Source organism: Spea bombifrons, chromosome 4, assembly GCF_027358695.1.
Source record: "Spea bombifrons isolate aSpeBom1 chromosome 4, aSpeBom1.2.pri, whole genome shotgun sequence".
Taxonomy (NCBI): domain Eukaryota; kingdom Metazoa; phylum Chordata; class Amphibia; order Anura; family Pelobatidae; genus Spea; species Spea bombifrons.
The window spans coordinates 80,023,830-80,044,123 of NC_071090.1; the positions used below are offsets into that span (position 1 = coordinate 80,023,830).

The 20,294-nt window shown below is 37.8% G+C and overlaps 1 protein-coding gene across 5 annotated transcripts in view; it reads left to right on the forward strand.

The window, feature by feature from the left end:
• Positions 1–19,189, forward strand: part of NEDD4 (NEDD4 E3 ubiquitin protein ligase) — a 51,399-nt gene extending 32,210 nt beyond the window's left edge. For 2 of the 5 annotated variants that reach the window (XM_053462935.1, XM_053462932.1), the window contains 21 exons: positions 457–620; positions 1,022–1,139; positions 1,519–1,683; positions 4,073–4,138; positions 4,890–5,009; positions 5,715–5,912; positions 6,749–6,826; positions 7,655–7,709; positions 7,790–7,848; positions 8,623–8,688; positions 9,798–10,027; positions 10,721–10,842; positions 12,436–12,506; positions 14,405–14,500; positions 14,625–14,698; positions 15,232–15,292; positions 15,775–15,834; positions 15,917–16,024; positions 17,580–17,676; positions 18,193–18,265; positions 18,636–19,189. In XM_053462935.1, coding sequence (XP_053318910.1) covers positions 457–620; positions 1,022–1,139; positions 1,519–1,683; positions 4,073–4,138; positions 4,890–5,009; positions 5,715–5,912; positions 6,749–6,826; positions 7,655–7,709; positions 7,790–7,848; positions 8,623–8,688; positions 9,798–10,027; positions 10,721–10,842; positions 12,436–12,506; positions 14,405–14,500; positions 14,625–14,698; positions 15,232–15,292; positions 15,775–15,834; positions 15,917–16,024; positions 17,580–17,676; positions 18,193–18,265; positions 18,636–18,738 — 2,184 coding nt within the window. In that variant the 3' untranslated portion in view covers positions 18,739–19,189. The remainder of the gene's footprint in view (positions 1–456; positions 621–1,021; positions 1,140–1,518; positions 1,684–4,072; positions 4,139–4,889; positions 5,010–5,714; positions 5,913–6,748; positions 6,827–7,654; positions 7,710–7,789; positions 7,849–8,622; positions 8,689–9,797; positions 10,028–10,720; positions 10,843–12,435; positions 12,507–14,404; positions 14,501–14,624; positions 14,699–15,231; positions 15,293–15,774; positions 15,835–15,916; positions 16,025–17,579; positions 17,677–18,192; positions 18,266–18,635) is intronic. The other 3 variants (XM_053462937.1, XM_053462933.1, XM_053462934.1) reach the window with 2 other exon arrangements.
• The last annotated feature ends 1,105 nt before the right edge of the window (positions 19,190–20,294 follow it).

The window sequence follows — 20,294 nt, forward strand, 5'->3', positions numbered from 1 at the left end:
CTTCGCAAGTGAACCTGAAAACCACATCACATATATACTCATGTAAACTTGGGTCCAGCTCTGCTACAGATGCTCAATTCTAAGGCCTACGTAAAAGTTGATGGAAAGTGGGCTTCAAGCTGCCATGGAAAGTCGAATTTCAGGAACTCCCTGCCAGCTCGGTCTGTTTGTCGAGGTTGCACAGTTGAGTTCCCATTGAAGCAATCAAGTTAAAATTATCCCCTTCAAACTGTTTAAAATAAAATAAAGCTCTAACTACATAGTTACATGATTTCATTAATTACATGATTTAATTATGGGCTTGAAATTGGGGCTTCTGGCTATGTCGGTGAATTTATTAACATTAAAAACAATCCTGTCGTATGCATTATATGAAAGTTTAATGTGTCGGGCATGCTATAGCGGTTGCCCAACATGGAAAGTTGGGTTATTCACATTTCATACTTTTTCTTTCAGCCTGGCTGGATTATTTTGGACCAACCAGATGCCTGCCAACCCCAGCAGCAACAGGAATTATCACCGCTACCTCCAGGCTGGGAGGAAAGACAAGATATCCTTGGCAGAACGTACTATGTCAGCCATCAGTTTAGAAGAACACAGTGGCACCGTCCTACAGTTCAGTATGTGAATCCAGTAATTAATTTCACATTGTTTTAATGTAATAATATACGTATTAATGTGCTAGTTACCAGATCTTCTATTACATACAGGCTGTGGATGGTCAATCATATCTAAGTGTGTCTTTGGTGAGCTGGTGTAGATTGTTGACAGATCACTATACGCTGCCCATGTTCCATCCATACTGTAGGCAAATTGTATCTGCAAAGCCCTATAGAGACGCACTCGTTCTATTGCCTGCGGGGATGTTTCCCAGACCCTAAAATCTTTGAAATCACTAATATGACTGTATGGTGTAAGCTTTTTAAAAGATTCCAGTAGCAATGTAGAGTGTTAGTCTGTTACCAGAAAAAATACACGACCGTTTCTTAAAGATTAAATAGTTACCAATGTAATTTTTCAGAGACGGCTCAGCGGGTTCCGACAGTGGTAATATTCAGCTTGAAGCTCAGCACGCCTTCACTACCAGGAGGCAAATCTCAGAAGAAACAGAAGGCCCGGAAACCAGGGAGTCTCCAGAGGTAAAACATGGTGGGGGCAGACGTTTTGTCTGGCTATCGTATTTTAATAGTGATTGTTTAGCACATTACGGGATTGTCAAATCCAAATAGTTAATAATAACTTGACACGGTATTTTGGCAATAGGTAGCAAATGTGCCCATTGGGGGGTTTATTCACTATAAATTGTTGGTGATTTCTAGTGAGATGAAAAATGTTGTCATGACGCAGGATGCTCAGTATTTATAAAGCAAAGGCTAAGTGAAGAATAAGTCTTACCCTGTGAGATTACCAGACTTTGTCAATAACCTCTAATTTCCCTGACAGACCATCAGTAGAAATCAGAGAGAACATGTTCCACATTGAATTATTTGCATCGTTTTGTTCTTTTTCATCCTGTAGAGCTGGGAGATAATAACAGAGGATGAAGCAACAATATACAGCAACCATAGCACTCAGACTCAGTCTGCACAGAGCAATGACCTACTGGCACAGATCACGGAGGAGCTCAGCATAAACCTCAATATATCTGGGACGGCACCCAGTGGCCGGCAAGGAGCAATCACTGTAAGTCACTTACCTGGCCCCGTCAGATGGTTATTACAGATTGCATGACCCGCTTCATACGCTTACTCTTGGCATCGCTCCTTTATGTATCTGACTGTCCAGTTCAGTACATATACCAAGTAATTATGTGAAATCGTGCACTGTAATTGCAGTGATTACTGTATTATCCATTAATCCATGGAAACCGTGAGTTTAAAGTAAGCCTATGACCACATGTTTCTTAGATCCATTTACAGGGCTGCCAATAACACAGCTTGACTACATTTATGAATTTAAACTCCAGATCCACTAAATCCAAAAATATCTTCCTGGAGAAGGTCCATTTAATATTCTTTCGGGAATGAATCCCACTAATGTGGTCTCTGAAACGTGCGCTTAAGGCTTTGGTTTGCTTGCTTAATTATTTAGTATAGCCTATCTTGAATCAGATATATAAAAAAATGGAAGTGAATGCATGGAAAAGGTATGCATCACCAGGGATGATAATCTGACAGCGCCATGTACTTTGAGGCTTTTCTGAGAGGGCACATAGATCTGTCTGAAAGAACAAGGTTTGTTTATACCCCTGTTGCCCCAAGTAGTTAACCAATGCCCAGTAATAAAAGTACCAGGGGTGGCCATCAGGTAGCTTCCAAATGTGGTTAAACCACAACCCTGGTAGCATGCTGCTGCCCAAAGAATAGCTGAGAATTGTGTGAGCGGAGAGCTACCTGTTGGTCACTTCTGACCTACACCATTCATCTTTCAACTGTGATAAAGTTCTTACTTGTAATATGTAATGCATCGCTTAATACATCATATTTCTCACATACTTCTGATAAGGCTCTGGCAAAACTGCATTGAGAACATCACAACTCTGTAATGCAAGTGTAATTTGGAGAGGAAGGAATGGTGGCAGTAATGTTATGCCATGATTTCTGCAGATCTCTCCCCGATTAACATGTGCTGCTGAAGGATGGACAGAGAGTTGATCATTGGTCCCATAACATATGACTATTAGTTTGTTTTATTTTTTTAATTCAAATGTGAGCCGTTCTATAGGGAGGACACCAATGTGCTTTTGCAGTCTCTGTTTAGTACAATAGATACTTTATGCTGTCTTTTGTATGTCTATCAAATACGTGGCAGTTTGTCTGTCTGTGTTTGGTTATGTCCGGTTTTGGCCAAAACACACCAGACTGGGCCAGTCTCCTCCTCGCAGTGTTGCTTCCTAAAAACCCCTGCCCTGGTTGCTGGAGTGACATCAAGGATTATAGCAAGCTTTGTAGAACGGATATCTCCGCTGTTAAGAATACACACACTGAATGATATCTCAGGGTCTGCCAGCTATGAATCTGGAAACGAAAAGTTGTGAGAAAACCAGTGTCAATAAAGTGTCCAAGAAAAAATAACAAAAAATACCAAAAAATACTTTCCTTTCTTTAAAACCGGATACACAGCTGCAACCCGTAATAACACTCTCCCGGTGTTAGAAAAGATAATTTTGGTCCAGTAGGGGGCGCTTGTGTTTTTGATCGGTTTTTCGATTTGAAATACAAACAAACAAAATACTTATGATAGTGTAGTATGTCAAAAAAGCCTCTCAGTATAAAAAGTGGTGTGTATGCACTCACACTTTAAATGAGATGATCAAGCCTTGTGTATAGCCACTGCGTTCCGTGTAAGAAGCATATGTGGAAAAAACAAAGATATAAAGAACACAATGGTGTGGTATTTTCAGCAGGGTCTGGCACGCCAGAACGGATTTGCACTTACAGTCAGCCACCGATGTGTCAGGCGTGTAGGGGTTTGGTGTCCTCAATCCTTCCCGGTCACGTGCTTGTGTATGGGAGTAGTATATACATTGATCCACCACGAGGAGATATATATATATATAAAGAATGAATTTATTCTGGGCATATGCCCAATTTTATAAAATACACTAAATGTATAGGCTAAGCCTATACCGTTCTTTTAAAAGTTAAAACAATAAAAAATAAAGTAAAAGATAGTGAAAGTCCAAAAGTATAGGGACGGGAGCTCGATCCGTCCGTTCCTCTACGCGTTTCGCCTCAAATGCGGCTTCCTCAGGAGTATTCTTCGTGTTGTTTTTTGTCTTTTAACCTGGGAAAAAAGTAAATCACTTGCCAAACACACATCTTGTATAGCAAACAGCTAGAGACAGGGACAGGGACAAATACAGAATCCCCCCACGTATTTGAGAGGAGATGAAAGGGACCACTCTGCTATATGACGTGTCCCTTTAGTCCTGCCGCCACTGCTGAATTACATGTAACATGTTTTCTCATGTCAGACTGTGTATCTTTGCATCGAGGGCAGTTCTTTTCCAATAACGCATGTCAGTTCTATATTTATTTCACTAACAAGATCTTAAATATATTTTACAAAGGTCCTTTCCAACAGAAGAGAAGGCTTGCAATCCTATACTAACGAGGAACTCCCTACAATACCGATTGTAAGAGTCTGTTCTGTGTGTGCATGCTTTGGGAAATTGCTTAAAGAGGAGGTCCCATAGAACAGCAAATGTCTTTCTTTGAGCCTTAAATACAGTTCTATATACAGTGATGTCATTTAGTACTGATGACATTTTGTTTGATTTTATCTTTTGCCAACAAACCTCCTTTATTTGCAGACCTGGAGGCGGCTGTTATCATTCACGATATCTAGAATGACTTTCTGAAACCCTTTCCTCCATAGACTTTCATTAGTCAGAGTGATAAATAATGAGCTATTCTATTCATTATCACATGTAGAATGATAAGGAGTCTAGTAGATTGGGCTAAGATAGCAAAGCTAGTACAAAAAGACTACTATACAGCTGCCTATAAACGTAATATTATGTAAAATCTAGAACAAAAAATACAGTGCAATATTTATGTCTATTTATTTTGAATGCACTACTACTTATAATATTTTTTTTTAAATGGTAGGAATTGCCCTTAAATATACCCCCGTATGCAGGCATCTAATATTTGTACACTATTGTTATTTTCAATATAATTTTTTTTTTATTATATTGGATATATGCTAAATATAATGTTAAATGTTTGATAAAAAATAATGAATCAGTGCAAATTGCCAGGTTTTCTTATTGCTGAGAATATGAAGGTATCTGTGATACAGGGTTCTAGGGTCTATGAAGCACGATGTTGGGGTAACGGCAGGCAGGACCCACCTCTCCTGGTAATGCGTTGTGTATTTTGCAGCTACTGCCTACATCATCCGGGCTGCCGCCAGGTTGGGAGGAAAAGCAAGATGACAAAGGGAGATTGTATTACATCGATCACAATACAAGGACTACTACATGGGAAAGACCTGCGTTACAGGTAGAACAGAAACACGCCAAATGTCCAGATGTTCATTTATAACGCTATCCCAAGCCTAGTCTGAAATCTAGTTGTTCATGCGTGTGGAAAATATATATCCATACATATATACATACATATATACAGATAATCACCTTTATACTGGTTTATGTGGGTTTAACTGGGTTATGAGTGGTTTGAAGTTCAGAGTTCTTATGCAGTTCAGTGGGAGTAGAAATACCCCCCCCCCCCGGTCTGGGAATGTTTTCCCATCTCAGTGTCACAAATACACACGTGTGTGTATATATATATATATATATATATATATGTAAGAATTAGACACTGTCTATTATGGTGGTCCCCTGTTCTTACAAGAGGATTGGCGTGTGTCCTCTTCTAGGAGATGACGCAATTTGTGGACGTATTTATGAAATAACACTCAGGCAGCCTACCACGCTGCGTTCGAGAAGTATATCTTAAGTAAACATGACTTTTTTTTACACACGGTAATTGAAATGGATTAGTCCATTTTACTAGAGCTAGTGTTTGATTCAAAACAACAATACATCTTTGCAGAACGGGTTTGTTTGGCCCGTGCGTTTTGTTTGTAGAAACAGGTCAGCGTGCTGTTGGCTGCGGGGCTTTTTGAAGGTGACATTCTCCCCCGGCTTCATGTTTTCTCTCACTATGTCCTGCCAAGGTGTGGTAAATGTCAGATTTCTTTAGCAGGGACCGATGGAAGTTGCACAGCCGTCTTGTACCCAGAGTTTCTCCTCAAACCGCCAGGCGTACACGGCAGTCAACGAGCCCAGCCAGCTTTCAGCGGCGTCGGAATGTCGCTTTCTGCCGAAGGGCTGGGAAATGCGCCATGCTCCAAACGGAAGACCATTCTTTATCAACCACGTTACTAAAACTACTACATGGGTATGTTGCATTAAAAAAATAATAATATAATATAATATGTTTTTCTAAATGGATGTGAATGCTTATAGTTGCGTGTTATGTGGTAATGCTGCGGGTGTCATGGTTACCATGCACAGAATGCATATATCTTAGTATCGGGTTATAGTTGTAAACGTATTTCCTGAAAGTTTAAAACTTAAAGGTTGTACGTCTTACTATCCTGAACGTAACATTTCTGTACTTAAATGCAGCATTAGAATTTGATTCAATGCTGATGCCTTTCCCACAAATACCCCTTAATGTAAACTTTTGCTTTATGTATAATAAGTTGTGTGACATAAGAGTAGGCACTGGGGTTGTTGCCATAGAAACTAAAAACAATTATAACAAAATGTTCTTAAATTTCTCTTTCATATTTATGATTAAACGTTCAGAGGAAGGAGTAAAGTAACACGTCTGTTAAGGTTTATATGCGTTTTAAGTGATGGTTTGTCTAAATGGAACAGTACCTTTAACCCCTTCATGACCAGGGGCATTTAATGCCTCAAAGACCAGCCCTTTTTTTTTGCAATTTTAGCCATATGTCTAACCTTAATTTCCCTTTTTCATGATTGGTGCTATCATGCAAATCATACATATATTTAAACTCAAGGATAGAAAGGGCTTTGTATTGATACCATTTTTGTGTAGTCTGTCATTAACTATTGAATGCAAATGATTGAAGCAAAATACATTTAAGTGAATAACCGTTACATTATATTTATATAATGCCAGCAGATTCCCTAGCCCAATCAGGTAGGATAAATCTAAAATCTTTGTACTCTTATACATATACTCATATACACTTATTTTAATAGGAGGACCCAAGATTAAGGATTCCAGTTCAGCTGAGGCCAAAGCCGCCGATAGATGTGTCTGATCTTGGACCGCTACCTGTAAGTGACCTCTTATTGTTATTATTAGGGTTTACTTCTATCTCCCGGCAGATTCCACAATGCTGTACATTAAAGCTATACAATAAAGTACCATATTTAACATACCTTATTAATTTTTTTAAACCCACTTACTTAAGATTAGTAAATGAATGGTATTTTAATATGAAAATGCTTTCCGGATATGTTAGATGGGTCTGGAATGGCTGATCACACTCACACTGCACTTGTTAAAGGGTAACTCACCGGCCAAATTAGTACAACCTTGTTTCGCTACAGTGTTTAACACACGTTAATCCTTTGATGTCATGGAAGTGTGTGTGTGTGTTAGTCATTGGGTACTAAATGCCTTTAAATGGACAGTATTACCTTAAAACTAGTGGAGGATATAACCATTTATTTAGCCTACCCCCTCCCCCCCCAAAAAAAAAACACACAAAAAATATGTCTTTGCAAAGTCTGAGTTCAGAAAACAGGGAAAGATAGCATAGAAAGCATATTTTGCAAACTGATCTGAGATTATGATCTTGTTTACGCACAGTTACTGCATGCATTCAAACACGTAATGTTAAGCTTGTATGGATAAAGCAAAGTGTGAGCCAATGTTAGGGCTGCTGGGATAGTGGCACAATGCGCACAGGCGTACATACTTGGGTAACAGAACAACCTTTAAATGTTGATTTAATATTAACTTTACTCATTTTATTGCCATATTTTACATATGTAATATCTGATATCAGTTAAAGAATGTAACTTGTGTGACTTAAGCTTCTGTAAGTACATTGAAAACGTTGCTAATTTTTAATGAGTGACAATCATTTCTCATTGAAGCCTGGATGGGAAGAAAGAACACACACAGATGCAAGAGTCTTCTACATTGACCACAGTAAGACACTCTTTGTCTTTACTCATTTAATTAGATTGCATTTGAGTGGGGAAGTTTAATGTAATCCTGATGTGTTCCAGATACAAAGCGGACACAGTGGGAAGATCCACGCTTACAGACAGCTGCGATAACCGGGCCAGTGAGTTTTATTTCTTCATTCTCTCTCTCTCTCTTTACACAGAATTTCCTTGTATGACCAGAACTGTTAGAGAATATAACTTAGCCAAGGTATTATCGTGTATTATAAAATGGAACATGCAATTTAAAATTGTGCATGCAATAGGTTACCTATTACTTAGGCCCATGATATGTACATGGTAAGAACACAAAGACAAAATGTAGAATTTGCCAGATGAACATCTACAATCCTTTTGCTTTATTTCCTGAGCTGCCTTTGTAAATGGCTCTCCAGCCATCGTCCCCTAAAATGCTCGAGTGACTGCGGGGAGTAAAATTCTGTATGGTAAAAGTTTCATAGTTCTTCCAGCTTGCCACAAACCTGAGGAGAGGGACCTGGTTCACCCAGCTTTAATGATGATGTCATTTAAAATTGTAAATATTTTCACTGTCCTCTATTGTAACAGCGCTACAGAATCTACTAGCGGTATATAAACAGATGTAATGTAACGTCAGAGGTCCTCTGAATTTTCCTACTTGGGGCTCTCAAACCCACTCATGCCAAGCTATTAAAACCAGCAAAAGCAAATATTGTAGAAAGAGCCCAATTTATGGTTTATCTGATTTAGCACCGTAACACGCACACACGCGTTGTGACGATGCCAGTACGTTATGACTCCTACCGTTTTGAGTTATGCATATATTTAATCACTGTTCTGAAATTAAATCTTGCTGTGTTTTCATTCAGAAATATGTCTTCTCCTTTAATTTACCACTCTTTTTTTCGTACCTTAAGGCCGTGCCTTATTCCCGCGATTACAAGAGAAAGTATGAGTACTTCCGCAAAAAGCAGAAGAAACAGGTGGGGAACGTTTTTAAAATAACATCTCATTTTTCGCTTGCTTGTACAAAATCTGAATTATAATGGGTAGGTGTCACCATTGTTCATTTTGGAGTTCTCACTTTGTTACTGCTGACTATAGCAGTGCGGAGAGACATTTTCCAACGAAACCGCTTTATAAACCCTGCTTCTGCTCAGTAACGGAAACGCCTTTGGCCAGTCCCGTGAATCCGTGGTCACGCTGTAATCCGTTCCAGGACAGTTTTGCTTTCTATATTATTATTAAGATTTCATGAAATAGAAGAAAACCCTTTAGAAGTATTATAGTAGGAATAACCGTTGTTGGACTAATGGTTTCCCTAAATAATCCTGTGTAATGGTATTTTTGTTGCCTTTTGCGACATATCTGATGTATATATATTCACTAAGGACTAAAAGTTACGTTTTCTTTGCGGGTTTAAGAACATAAAACCAGCAATGAAAGAATTTAAACCAAATAGTAAAACAAAAACACGCAATTGTAGAAATGTGTCAAATGTGGAAGCTGGCAGTCCCCTTTGGGGTATCATTTATTATTATTATTTGGTACCATTTATTTTCTGATCATGAAAGATGAAGAGAGAGATCTTTTGCCAATAATATTTTACTTTGCAATGTGAAACAAAAAAGGTATACTCAAAGGGCTTTATTCACTAAACAGTGAGTTAAGTCAACTGAACGTATAATGTATATGCAGCGAGATGAGAAATGTTTATCCACCAATGTCTTTTACTTTTTTGAATATAAGGTGTGTCATATTTAGCAAAAAAAATTAAATTTGTTTCAAATCTACTTTTTTTGTCTCCTGGCAAACTTTTTTTCCTTAGAAGCAAAGGCATATCCAACTAAAACTAAAAACGAAGAGCAACTCAAAACATGCCTCTGCCAAAAATATTAAACAGTTTGAAGGGCTGGGTGGATTTAAAAGCAGAGGAAAATAGCTTTTTGTGTGGTATTGCATAATCAGCATTCTCCATTACTAATTATATTTCATTATTTAACTCTGCAGTCTTCACGTTGCATGTAGGGAATGTTGTAATTTATTTTCAAAAATCTCATCTCGTGTATTCTTTTTTTGTTTGTTTGTTTAGCTTGATATTCCAAATAGATTTGAAATGAAATTGCACCGTACAGCTATTCTCGAAGATTCCTACAGGCGAATAATAGCGGTGAAAAGGCCCGATGTCCTGAAAGCCCGTCTCTGGATTGAGTTTGACAGCGAGAAAGGCTTGGACTATGGCGGGGTGGCTAGAGAATGGTTCTTCCTGATCTCCAAGGAAATGTTCAATCCTTATTATGGCCTCTTTGAATATTCTGCCACGTGAGTATATAAGGAGGCATTCTTGTCCATTACATGGAGATATTTGCTTCAATGGAATTATCAAGGCAAGATTTACACACAAAATAGTAATAATAATAATAAAAAAAATCTTTGGATTTATGAGGGATATAGACATGAACTGGTAGAGTTTTTCATCTAAAATGTTTGGCGATAATAAGAAGGGTTTAGAGTAGGATAATCTCACGTTATGCACCAACCCTTTGGGTCACATATAGCAGACATACATACTGAGCGTCTTATTTCTGCTGACAAAACCAGTCAGCTGTCATATACACTACATAAAGCCTGCACTAAATATGACATACCCTTTATCCAAATACCCCCCAGTGGTAGCCGAAGTGCCTGTACCTGTTTGACCTTGGCAAGGCTTGTGGAATTTGTTGCTTTTGGGGCATTTAGCTAAATGTCCTTCACAAATAATTTTGCTGCCTCATGTGTCTGAATAGTTAAGGATAAACATGTGGCTGAATATCCGAACATAGATGCAGAACATTGTCATATGGATTTAAACCACATTTCTTTCATATAGTCTTTATTGATTTCGTAGAATCCTGAACGATAGTTGTATTGGTGGAGCTGTAGTACGGATGCCTACTCCTGTAAAGATACATGGATTGTTGCCTGCTTAGAGTATATGAACTCATGTGTTCTTTTTTTTTTTTTTCTTCACAGCGATAATTATACTTTACAGATTAATCCTAATTCTGGGCTGTGTAATGAAGATCACCTTTCTTACTTCAAGTTCATTGGCCGTGTGGCAGGCATGGCTGTGTATCACGGAAAGCTTTTAGATGGTAGGTTTATGACTTAATACGTCCACGTTTATACCTTATTGTGTACGCACGGCCAGCATTGGGGTTATGAATTAGAGTTATAGTGCGTTGTGTATAATGCAAGAAGAACCAGCAAAATAGCAAGTACTATGGCTCTTAAACTGAATGAATTACAGGATGCCATTTGCAACCTTTCCATTTTTAGGTGATACAGTGTGTTTACATTCATTGTCGGGGTTTGTGGTTCAAGAAAGCTTGTTAGAATTTAACATGCATTTACGCTTCCTAACACTGATCTTATAAAGCTGGAGGTTTACTGGAGGAGGTTTAGTCTGCAAATTCACTGTAAAGTCTGTGAACGACTTGTTTCTAGATCAGTAAGTGATATAATGACTGTTCAGTTTTACATCCACCCATCTTACATGTTACATGAAGCAAGATTATCTCTCCAGACATCTCGGGATTCGGTGGGTGGCCTGGACTTTCACAAAGTGCTTACTCAATCAGTCATGCAGGGAAAATAGATTTCCAATTTAAGAGCAACCACTCTACCTACAACAGTTTGTTTCAATGACACACAGATCCACGTGGGGTATCAAGATACTGCTGTATGGCAAAAGCCTTGCAGCGGGAAAATGAGTCACTTGGTTAAATACAGTTCCCTATTAACAGTACTTTCTGCAGTCAAACGTATATGGGGTTTATTGCCCAATTATAGTCCTGCAAACTGAAGAAATCATGAAATCTCTAGGTGCTTTATAAATAAAAATATAAATAGATCAGTTCTTCTTTGGAGGAAACTCTTCCTCCGTATGGGGGCACGCAATCATGCTGGTTTGTATAGAAATGCGTCACTAAACCGTGTTTATGTTGAGGAGTATAGACGCACATTAGGTGTGCCATTTAATGGTATTTTGTGTACTGGTTTTACTGAGCCTTTGGCCAGGTTCCATAAAACACAGCCAGGAAATTAAATGGACCGGCTACCTTCCCAAATGTTTAATTTTCCAAGTACATTTAATACACATATGTTGTCTTTGTGTATAAACTGCAGTAAGCATTGTGTTTATATGTTAGAAGCCCACATATGTGTATACCAGGAGTGTAGACTTCTTACCATTTTCACAAGACTTGCTCAATTTCTCCTCCCCTCTCGTCTGGTACCAAAGGGAGATTACTTTGTTAATGGAAACTTTAAACCAGCTACCTCCAAATCGGCTATACCGATTGAAAACAAAAGGTCCTGTTCCAGAGATATGTAGAGAAGATAGTGTTATCGAATGTACATTAGGTCAGATTACCCTCGCTGCAGTCACGCTGGGTATCTACATACCCATGTTTATTATCCATATCTGTGTGTGTATATGCAGTTAAATAAAGTGTGTACACGTGACTTTCACTCCCAACGTCCTTTTCAGACTTACTTGGATGGCCGGGACTCTGAGTGTATTCTCACTGTGTCCGAAAGGGTGTTAAGAAGCTTGAGAAGCTTTATCATTCATAAACTTCTCTATCACACTCTTATGAATGAAGCCCCCTTATACAACCCAAAACACTAATATAAATGGTAATGTTGTATATATTTGTTTAACCTTTTTGTATTTTTGATTGCAGGGTTTTTCATCCGTCCTTTCTATAAAATGATGCTGCAGAAGGCAATAACACTGAATGACATGGAATCTGTGGTATGTTTTGTCTTTTCATTCCAGTAATGGATATTCTTCATATGATCTTATCTCGGTTATTGAAAGTACCTAATCACATAGAAGACAAAAATTTCAATATTCAATATGTAGCTGGTATTAGCTAATCAGCCGTCAGAAACATTGCTGTTCATCAATAGTAATACGTTGAGTGCTTCTTGCGTTGGATTTTAGATATATCCATAATCTATCCATGTTAGGAGTAAGACGTCCATATTCTAGCATTACATGGCTAAACACAAGGAAACGTGCTATTGATCTTCCTGTGTGATATATGTGTGGAGACATTAAGAGGTGGATGTGTCACACAACAAATGACTTGTTTTGGTGCAACCCATTCAAATATTATGAAGAAATGTGCATTATACTTCAAATGTTGCATCATAATTATTATTATTATAAGGGGCTCGTCAGAATCACATTAGAGTTCTGAAAGAGACATAGTTCAAAAAAATATCTAAATTTCATTATACCATATGACAGTAAAATAATGTGTCTTGAGTGTTTCAGTTTGACAATGAGACCTAATGGGAACAGAATATTGGAATCAATTGTGAATAGTATTTATTCCCAAAAAAAGTGGTGATGATAGCTTGCAACCTCAATTGTCTAATGACCAGAGCCCATCACATCTTCTGTCTCTGTTTGAATAAATGTCTCCATAACCCACTGTAGGTGCTGCATCATATCAAAAATAGAAAATATTAACCAGTCGTTATCATTATAACAAAACAACCCCAAGCCTACATATTCTATTGCTTCGTGTAATCTTTTTCCCACCTACCTCGAATAATATATATACCGTATTTGCGCGATTATAAGACGACCCTGATTATAAGACGACCCCCCAAAATCAAAATATTAATTTAGGAAAAAACCAAAAAGCCTGAATATAAGACTACCCCATAGGACAAGTAGTAAATATTAATTCCTGTAAACTATTTTTTCATATTTAATAAAAGCTATGATTGAGAAAAATATGCACATCTGCCCCCAGGCTTGCCACTCTGCCCCAAGAAATGCCTTATAAACCCCTATTTGCCACTCTGTCCCATGATATGCCTTTTAACCCCCTATATGCCCCTCTGCCCCATGATATGCCTTATAGTGGCATATAAGGGGTTAAAAGGCATATCATGGGGCTGAGTGGCATATAGGGGGTTAAAATGCATTTCTGGAGATATATATATATATATATATATATATATATATATATATAACTGCTAACAGCAATCACACTCCTATCAAGCCAAGGCAGCCAGTACATGCTGGAACCTGGGGATGATAGTAGTGGGATTACAGCCTCCCTATGCCATGCTACCACCCCCACCCCCCTTACACATCCATGCTATCACACACGCACACTCATTCACAAACATTTAAATACTCATTCATTCCATTAATCACACATACTTCACACATTAATCACAAAAACCCAACCCCCCCCCCTTACCTGAACTGCAGATCTCTCACTTGAAGACTTCTGCAGGGGCCCGGCTGTGCGAGCAACTTCCCTGGCCCCGCCCCCAGAGGAAGGAGGGGGGAGGTAGAGTTATGTGAGGACTTTGAATGCTTCCTGTTCTCCTGCTGCTAATAGCAGAGACGCTGCTCGCGGCTAAAGCACCGGTAAGCAGCACGGCCCCAGCAGAAATTTGTTTGAGGTCCGATTAGAAGACGACCTCGATTATAAGACGAGCGGTATTTTTCAGAGCATTTGCTCTGGAAAAAGAATCGTCTTATAATCGAGCAAATACGGTAGTTATTTCTGACAAACTTTAGTTATGTCTACATAGCAAGTTATTAAATGTGTTCATTCATATTGTATCATAAGTCTTTAGTTATTAATAGTTTACCTTCTTACTGTTTTTTCCCGCTCTCAGGACAGTGAATATTACAACTCACTCCAGTGGATACTTGAGAATGATCCTACAGAACTAGACCTACGATTCACGGTTGATGAAGAACTTTTCGGTCAGGTATGATATAAGCCAATGCTATTTCACTTTTATAGGGCGAAGAGCCGTGTCCTTTACTGTACTTCACGTGTCAGCTAGAATGTTATATGTGACTCTTATAACTGAGCCATTTATTTTCTTATAGACTCGTCAACATGACCTGAAGCCTGGTGGTTCGGATATAGTAGTCACCAACAAGAACAAGAAAGAGTACATTCAGTAAGTGAGTTATAAATTGGGACTTTATTATTAAAGGAAAACAAAAGTGCCATGTAAAAACTGTTGTTTTCTTATCGTTACCCTTTACGTATAAGAAGAATGAAGAGCAAACAATATCGTAGTTTATCAGTCCTCAATTAAAGAAGGCCTGTTTTGCTCTGCCGATAGGGGTGCTTTTGCATATAGAAATGGGGTGTGTTGGTGTGTTTCACGTTAACATCCTCTAGTAATTTGAATGTATTTTACTTTCTGGTTTAAGGGTCGGCTTGACTAGCTTACAGCTCTCTAATTAGTCACTCCATTCAGCATGAACCCCACAATCTCTCTGAATGGTGGGGGCCATCATACTAAACAAAAACCTTGTATTGTAGTGCCAAAACAAATACACAGTTTAGCGATCATAGAGTTCTTTAGCTGTACCCAATAGACTCTTAATGCTCAATAGCATTAGAATCTAATTTAATATATATAATATATATTTTAAATCACCATGATTGTGTAATTACTAACCATCATGTCTGTTTTTTATATAGTCTTGTCATACAATGGAGATTTGTGAACAGGGTCCAAAAACAGATGGCCGCCTTTAAGGAGGTATGATTGTTTGAGTGATTTGTATCCTTAGGTATAGATTTGCTTGTTTCAACACAGGATAGACACAACTGGTAGGTGGTTTGCTCTGATGTCTCAAACAGCCAGTGATCTATCCACCGCCAGCCCCGCATGGGAGGAAACTATGAAGGACCATGCCTGTTGGGGAGATCATCGATCTCCTTTTTAGCAGTCCCGTTGAGTAGCCACGTTGCAGATATCCCAATGCTTCTGGGTATGCATCAGTGGGTTTTCTGCCCCCCCCCAGCCTTGTTGGCCTAGACCATAATATGTCACTGTTTCCACTACTGCTTTTGTCCAATATTGAGTGTGACAAGTGTTTCAAGCTTAATACTATTTAAGTTTTAGTGTATGCTTTCCAAATGAGCATTTTAAAAACTTTTCTTTGTTTACAGTATAAATAATTATTTCAACAAGCTTGATTTTGATGTTTGTCTGATATGTGCAAAAATTTTTTTTTTTAGGGATTTTTTGAGCTGATCCCCCAAGACCTGATTAAAATATTTGATGAAAATGAATTGGAGGTATGATATCTTCGATATGCACCACCTACAGATATAACGTTTTTGGTTAAGGAATATTCACCAATACTCTTTTCTTCTGCAGTTGCTGATGTGTGGTTTGGGAGATGTTGATGTGAATGACTGGAGAGAGCATTCAAAATACAAGAACGGATATGCCTCAGGACACCAAGTTATACAGTGGTTTTGGAAGGTAATGGATTTATTGAAATAGAAAGTGTTATTCTGCGCTTTCAGTATTTACAGTTGTGACAACAACAAAGAACATTTTAGTAACCATAAAGACAGAGCATTTCTCATATTGTGCTTCAATATGTAGTACGGTTACTTTATGTACATGATGAAAGTTTTCCAAGTGAAGAAACTGGTGTTATATATTCAGAATAAATATTTACCATTATCTTGCATTCAATACCATCAGTAGGGGGATTGAAATAATTTTAATAGATTTTTTTTTTGAACAGTTAATAATACAAAATGCATTACATCCCACACTATAAACAAAGTCAATGCCAAAATCGGATCTTCTGATCTTAACATGGATAGCGCTTTGTCCCACAGAGATTGCATTTTGGCTTGGTTGTATTAAGTTACCGTAGATGAAAGACTTTCTTTAAACATAGCATAACTCTCTACAACAAAGTGTGCTTACTGCCTTGAATGTTCTCGATGATACTCTGCAGATGTCTGGGATGGAAACCAGAATATTTGTATTATCATAAAATAATCAGCATAAGAATTGTTTGCCATTTGTTCAGCAAAGGACGGTAACTTTGACCTGTCTGTATCCATTTACGCCAAGTAAACGGCGCAGAGGCTCAAAAGCAGATACTATTTGATAGTATATGAATAATGCATACAGCAAATCCGAGAGACAACAGAGAGGTGATGCACTTAGTATAAGGAAAGGCGTAGAATCTCTAACATGAAGAATAAGGTTTCTGTATCACAAAAATATCCAATAAAATCTTAAAAGAATTTTGTAATATACAGAAAAGTTTAAGAAAACCAGATCTGTGCAGGTGCAATTAATATACTTCAAATACAATTTTTATGCTCCCAGACACAGGCATCTGTCCTAAACTAGGCGGATAATTTAAAAAAAAATCAAATTAAACCTAAAGGACGCCATCATCTACAGGCTGAATTTGTATTGTATGTTCAATTGTTTGCATTACAAACTGTTCAGTATCAAGTACAATTGAAATTGGCTTTAAAGGTTTCAGTAGATGCTCTGTATTTTTCTTCCGTCACACGCACTTACACTTAATTTTTTTATGTACTTGCCATTTTAACCCCTTAAGGACAATGGGCAGTCCCTAAACCCTTTGGAAAACAATGCATTTTGAGCCCGTACATATACAGGCTTTGTCATTAAGGGGTTAAATGTAATTTTTTGTATAACAATTGAACCTTACAGATGGTGGCTGACTGTACCATGTAACCTGACATAAGGTCAGAGTTAGTACGGTGATCAGTTGCATGATGCCTCTTATCATGACAATCGGAAAAAGTTTGATCCTTTTATTTTATATGGTATGGCTTCAGAGTTTGATTTTAATCACTGTTTTTTGGGTTTAATTTAAATTGATTGGAGTCCAATAACGTTATCCTTAAGTATGAATAGTCTGAAGGCAGCTGCTAGGCAATTTAAATAATACAAACTCTGCAGCAGCAGCATCTAAGCCTGTCATGTTTTATTGAATGCTTTGGAATAACCCATAAAATCCGAACTTTGTCTTGTATAGGCGGTGTTAATGATGGATGCGGAGAAGAGGATTCGGTTACTGCAGTTTGTAACAGGAACTTCACGTGTACCTATGAACGGCTTTGCTGAGCTTTACGGTATGTTACCCCCTGCTAACATGATCTGTGCCTTAAAGATACTGTATGTTTTAATCTCCAGTACAGACAAAGTGTTTGCGTAATTCACATCAAAGAAAGGAAAATGTAGCAGTATTACATTACAGGAGATGCTTCACCTTATGAGCTTATATAACCTTCAGTAATTTTGCTAAATGGATTTCCAACATCTATTACATGATCGGCGCTAGTAGCTCTATAACGTTTCATATAACAATGGCATGTCATAAACGTTAAAAATGAATCCAGTCTTCCACTAAAAATGGTTACTCCTACTTTTGATGATAACGGGACTCGATATGCATGGCATTAAGTTTGGTTTGTAAACTGTGAAATGCTTCTGTTCAGGCGTAACTGGTAAAAAGTGAAGCTTTTTCATTTAGAAAACCACACTTGACACGTTTTTGTAGATAAAATCATAATATGCATCATGTACAAGAGAAATTGTCAAACAAGTATGGCAAAAAAAAAAAATACTAAAAATGTGTTTACTTTTAGGCTCAAATGGACCACAGTTGTTTACAGTTGAAAAATGGGGCACTCCAGAAAAACTCCCAAGGGCGCATACGTGGTAAGTGTGCTTTATGAGTAAGGGAAACATATCACAAAGCGATCTTAAATTATAATTTCTCTTTGTGTGTCTGGCCAAAATATCCCATTTTCCCTGAAAAATGTCAACACTACTTATAGGCAGTCTGTGAAATTAATTAGTGAATGCCAGGTTTCTTTTTAGGGACAGGTTTCCTTGAGAATATCTAAAGTCTATGTTGTTGCTGCTACTACAGTTCTCTAATATAGAAGAAGCTTTAATTTTAGCTCCTGTGGTCTCTATGCCTCTTTTAGCTACACATTTCTCAGGTGGTTGTCACCATAGTCTTAAATTGGGCCTTTTCTCTTTATATTAATATTACTTTTATTGTGTTTTTTTCTTCTTTGCTCAGCTTTAACCGCCTGGACCTGCCACCTTACGAGTCGTTTGAGGACCTCTGGGACAAGCTACACATTGCAATTGAAAATGCACAAGGCTTTGATGGGGTGGATTAAGGATCACCGCAGGAAAAAATTCTTAAAATAAAAAAAAAAAAAGTGCTGTGTTTACACATAAAAAAGAAGTCAATTTCCCAGGGAAATGCTATAGTGTTATTTGGCAGGTTATTTAGGAAGCTCTCATTTTTTCACGAGGCATTAAGAAATATGTCCTGATTTGTATATACATGTACACTGAGAAGTTCTAATGCCTGTCTTGCCTAAAATAAGGAGAATACCTCTTTACGAAAGCAGAAAATGTATTTTGAAACTACTGAATTACGGACTGTGAAAAGTGCATAGATGTGACGCCCAAGAGGCTGTGAGCTCATTTCACAAAAAAAGAAGAAATAAAGCGGGGCCACCAAAGCCCCTAAAATTCTGGGTTTCAGGCCCCATCAGTAAGGTTTTTCATAAATAAAACCAGTGTTGCTTCAGGCTGTGTAATTTGACCAGGCAATTAATAATCAACAGCGCCTTTAAATTGCCCATAAGTTACCCTTTTTCAAGTGTTTAGATATTTTTATGATCGATTTTGACCTTGATTATGATATGAGCATAATAAGGACTCGCCCAACACTTTGTTATAGGCGTAGCGTCCATAGCTAGTACAAGAAACAGGGACAGACAGGCCCTATTATTTTTTTGCCAGGGGTTAGGGAAGCAAACAATTAGTAGCGTTTACAGTAGAAGCGCCCGTCGTTTACCAAGCACGCAGGCACCCATGCAAGGGACTAGCATTCCAAATGCCGGCTCCCCTAGCGGCTGCATGCAGGATTTAACCCTGACATGACCCTTCTGTGTGGTTTCCATGCTAGCCAGCCTGACGGACTAGCATACCTTACGCATCAGAGGCAGGTGATGAATGTGATGTTTTACTTTCCTTTCATTTTTCACGATGTAAAGTTTTCAGAAGACAGAGACACTTTAATAACCACCCAACTCTTTCCATTTAATTTACCTTTTTTGAGCCATACCCACTCCTCATACAGTCATTGCTTTTTTTATACATTTTTTTAATCTTTCTATTTTGAGCGAGTGAAAATGAATTTTCCTATTGTTAAGGAACCTTTTATTGTTTTGTTATTATTAAAGTTTTTACTCTGTTTCAGCATGGCTGACACGTATAATGATCACCCGAACAATTTTTTTGGTTCTCTTTTAATTTTGTGGAACGCTCAAATTAGGGTAGAGTGTACACACATTAATTCTTGCAAACTTGCACAGATATACAGTACAGTCTCGTTTACAAAGTTGTATATGTTTACACTTATTCTAGTGTGTGTGTGTATGTGTGTGTGTGTGTGTGTATATATATATATGTGTATATGTGTGCATATATATATATATAATGTGTATGTGTGTGTATTCCTTCACCTTTAGCCTAGTTACCAAATAATTTGTTACAATGCAACATAACCAAAGTCATGGTGTAATAATATGTGATTACTTACAATTATTTTGTTCACTTGGTGTGATTGTCTTTTTCTACACTTAAATTATTATTTTGCTATCTAAGCTACTTACGATATGAATTATTCTAAAAGATATGTCAGTATATAATGATCTAATAT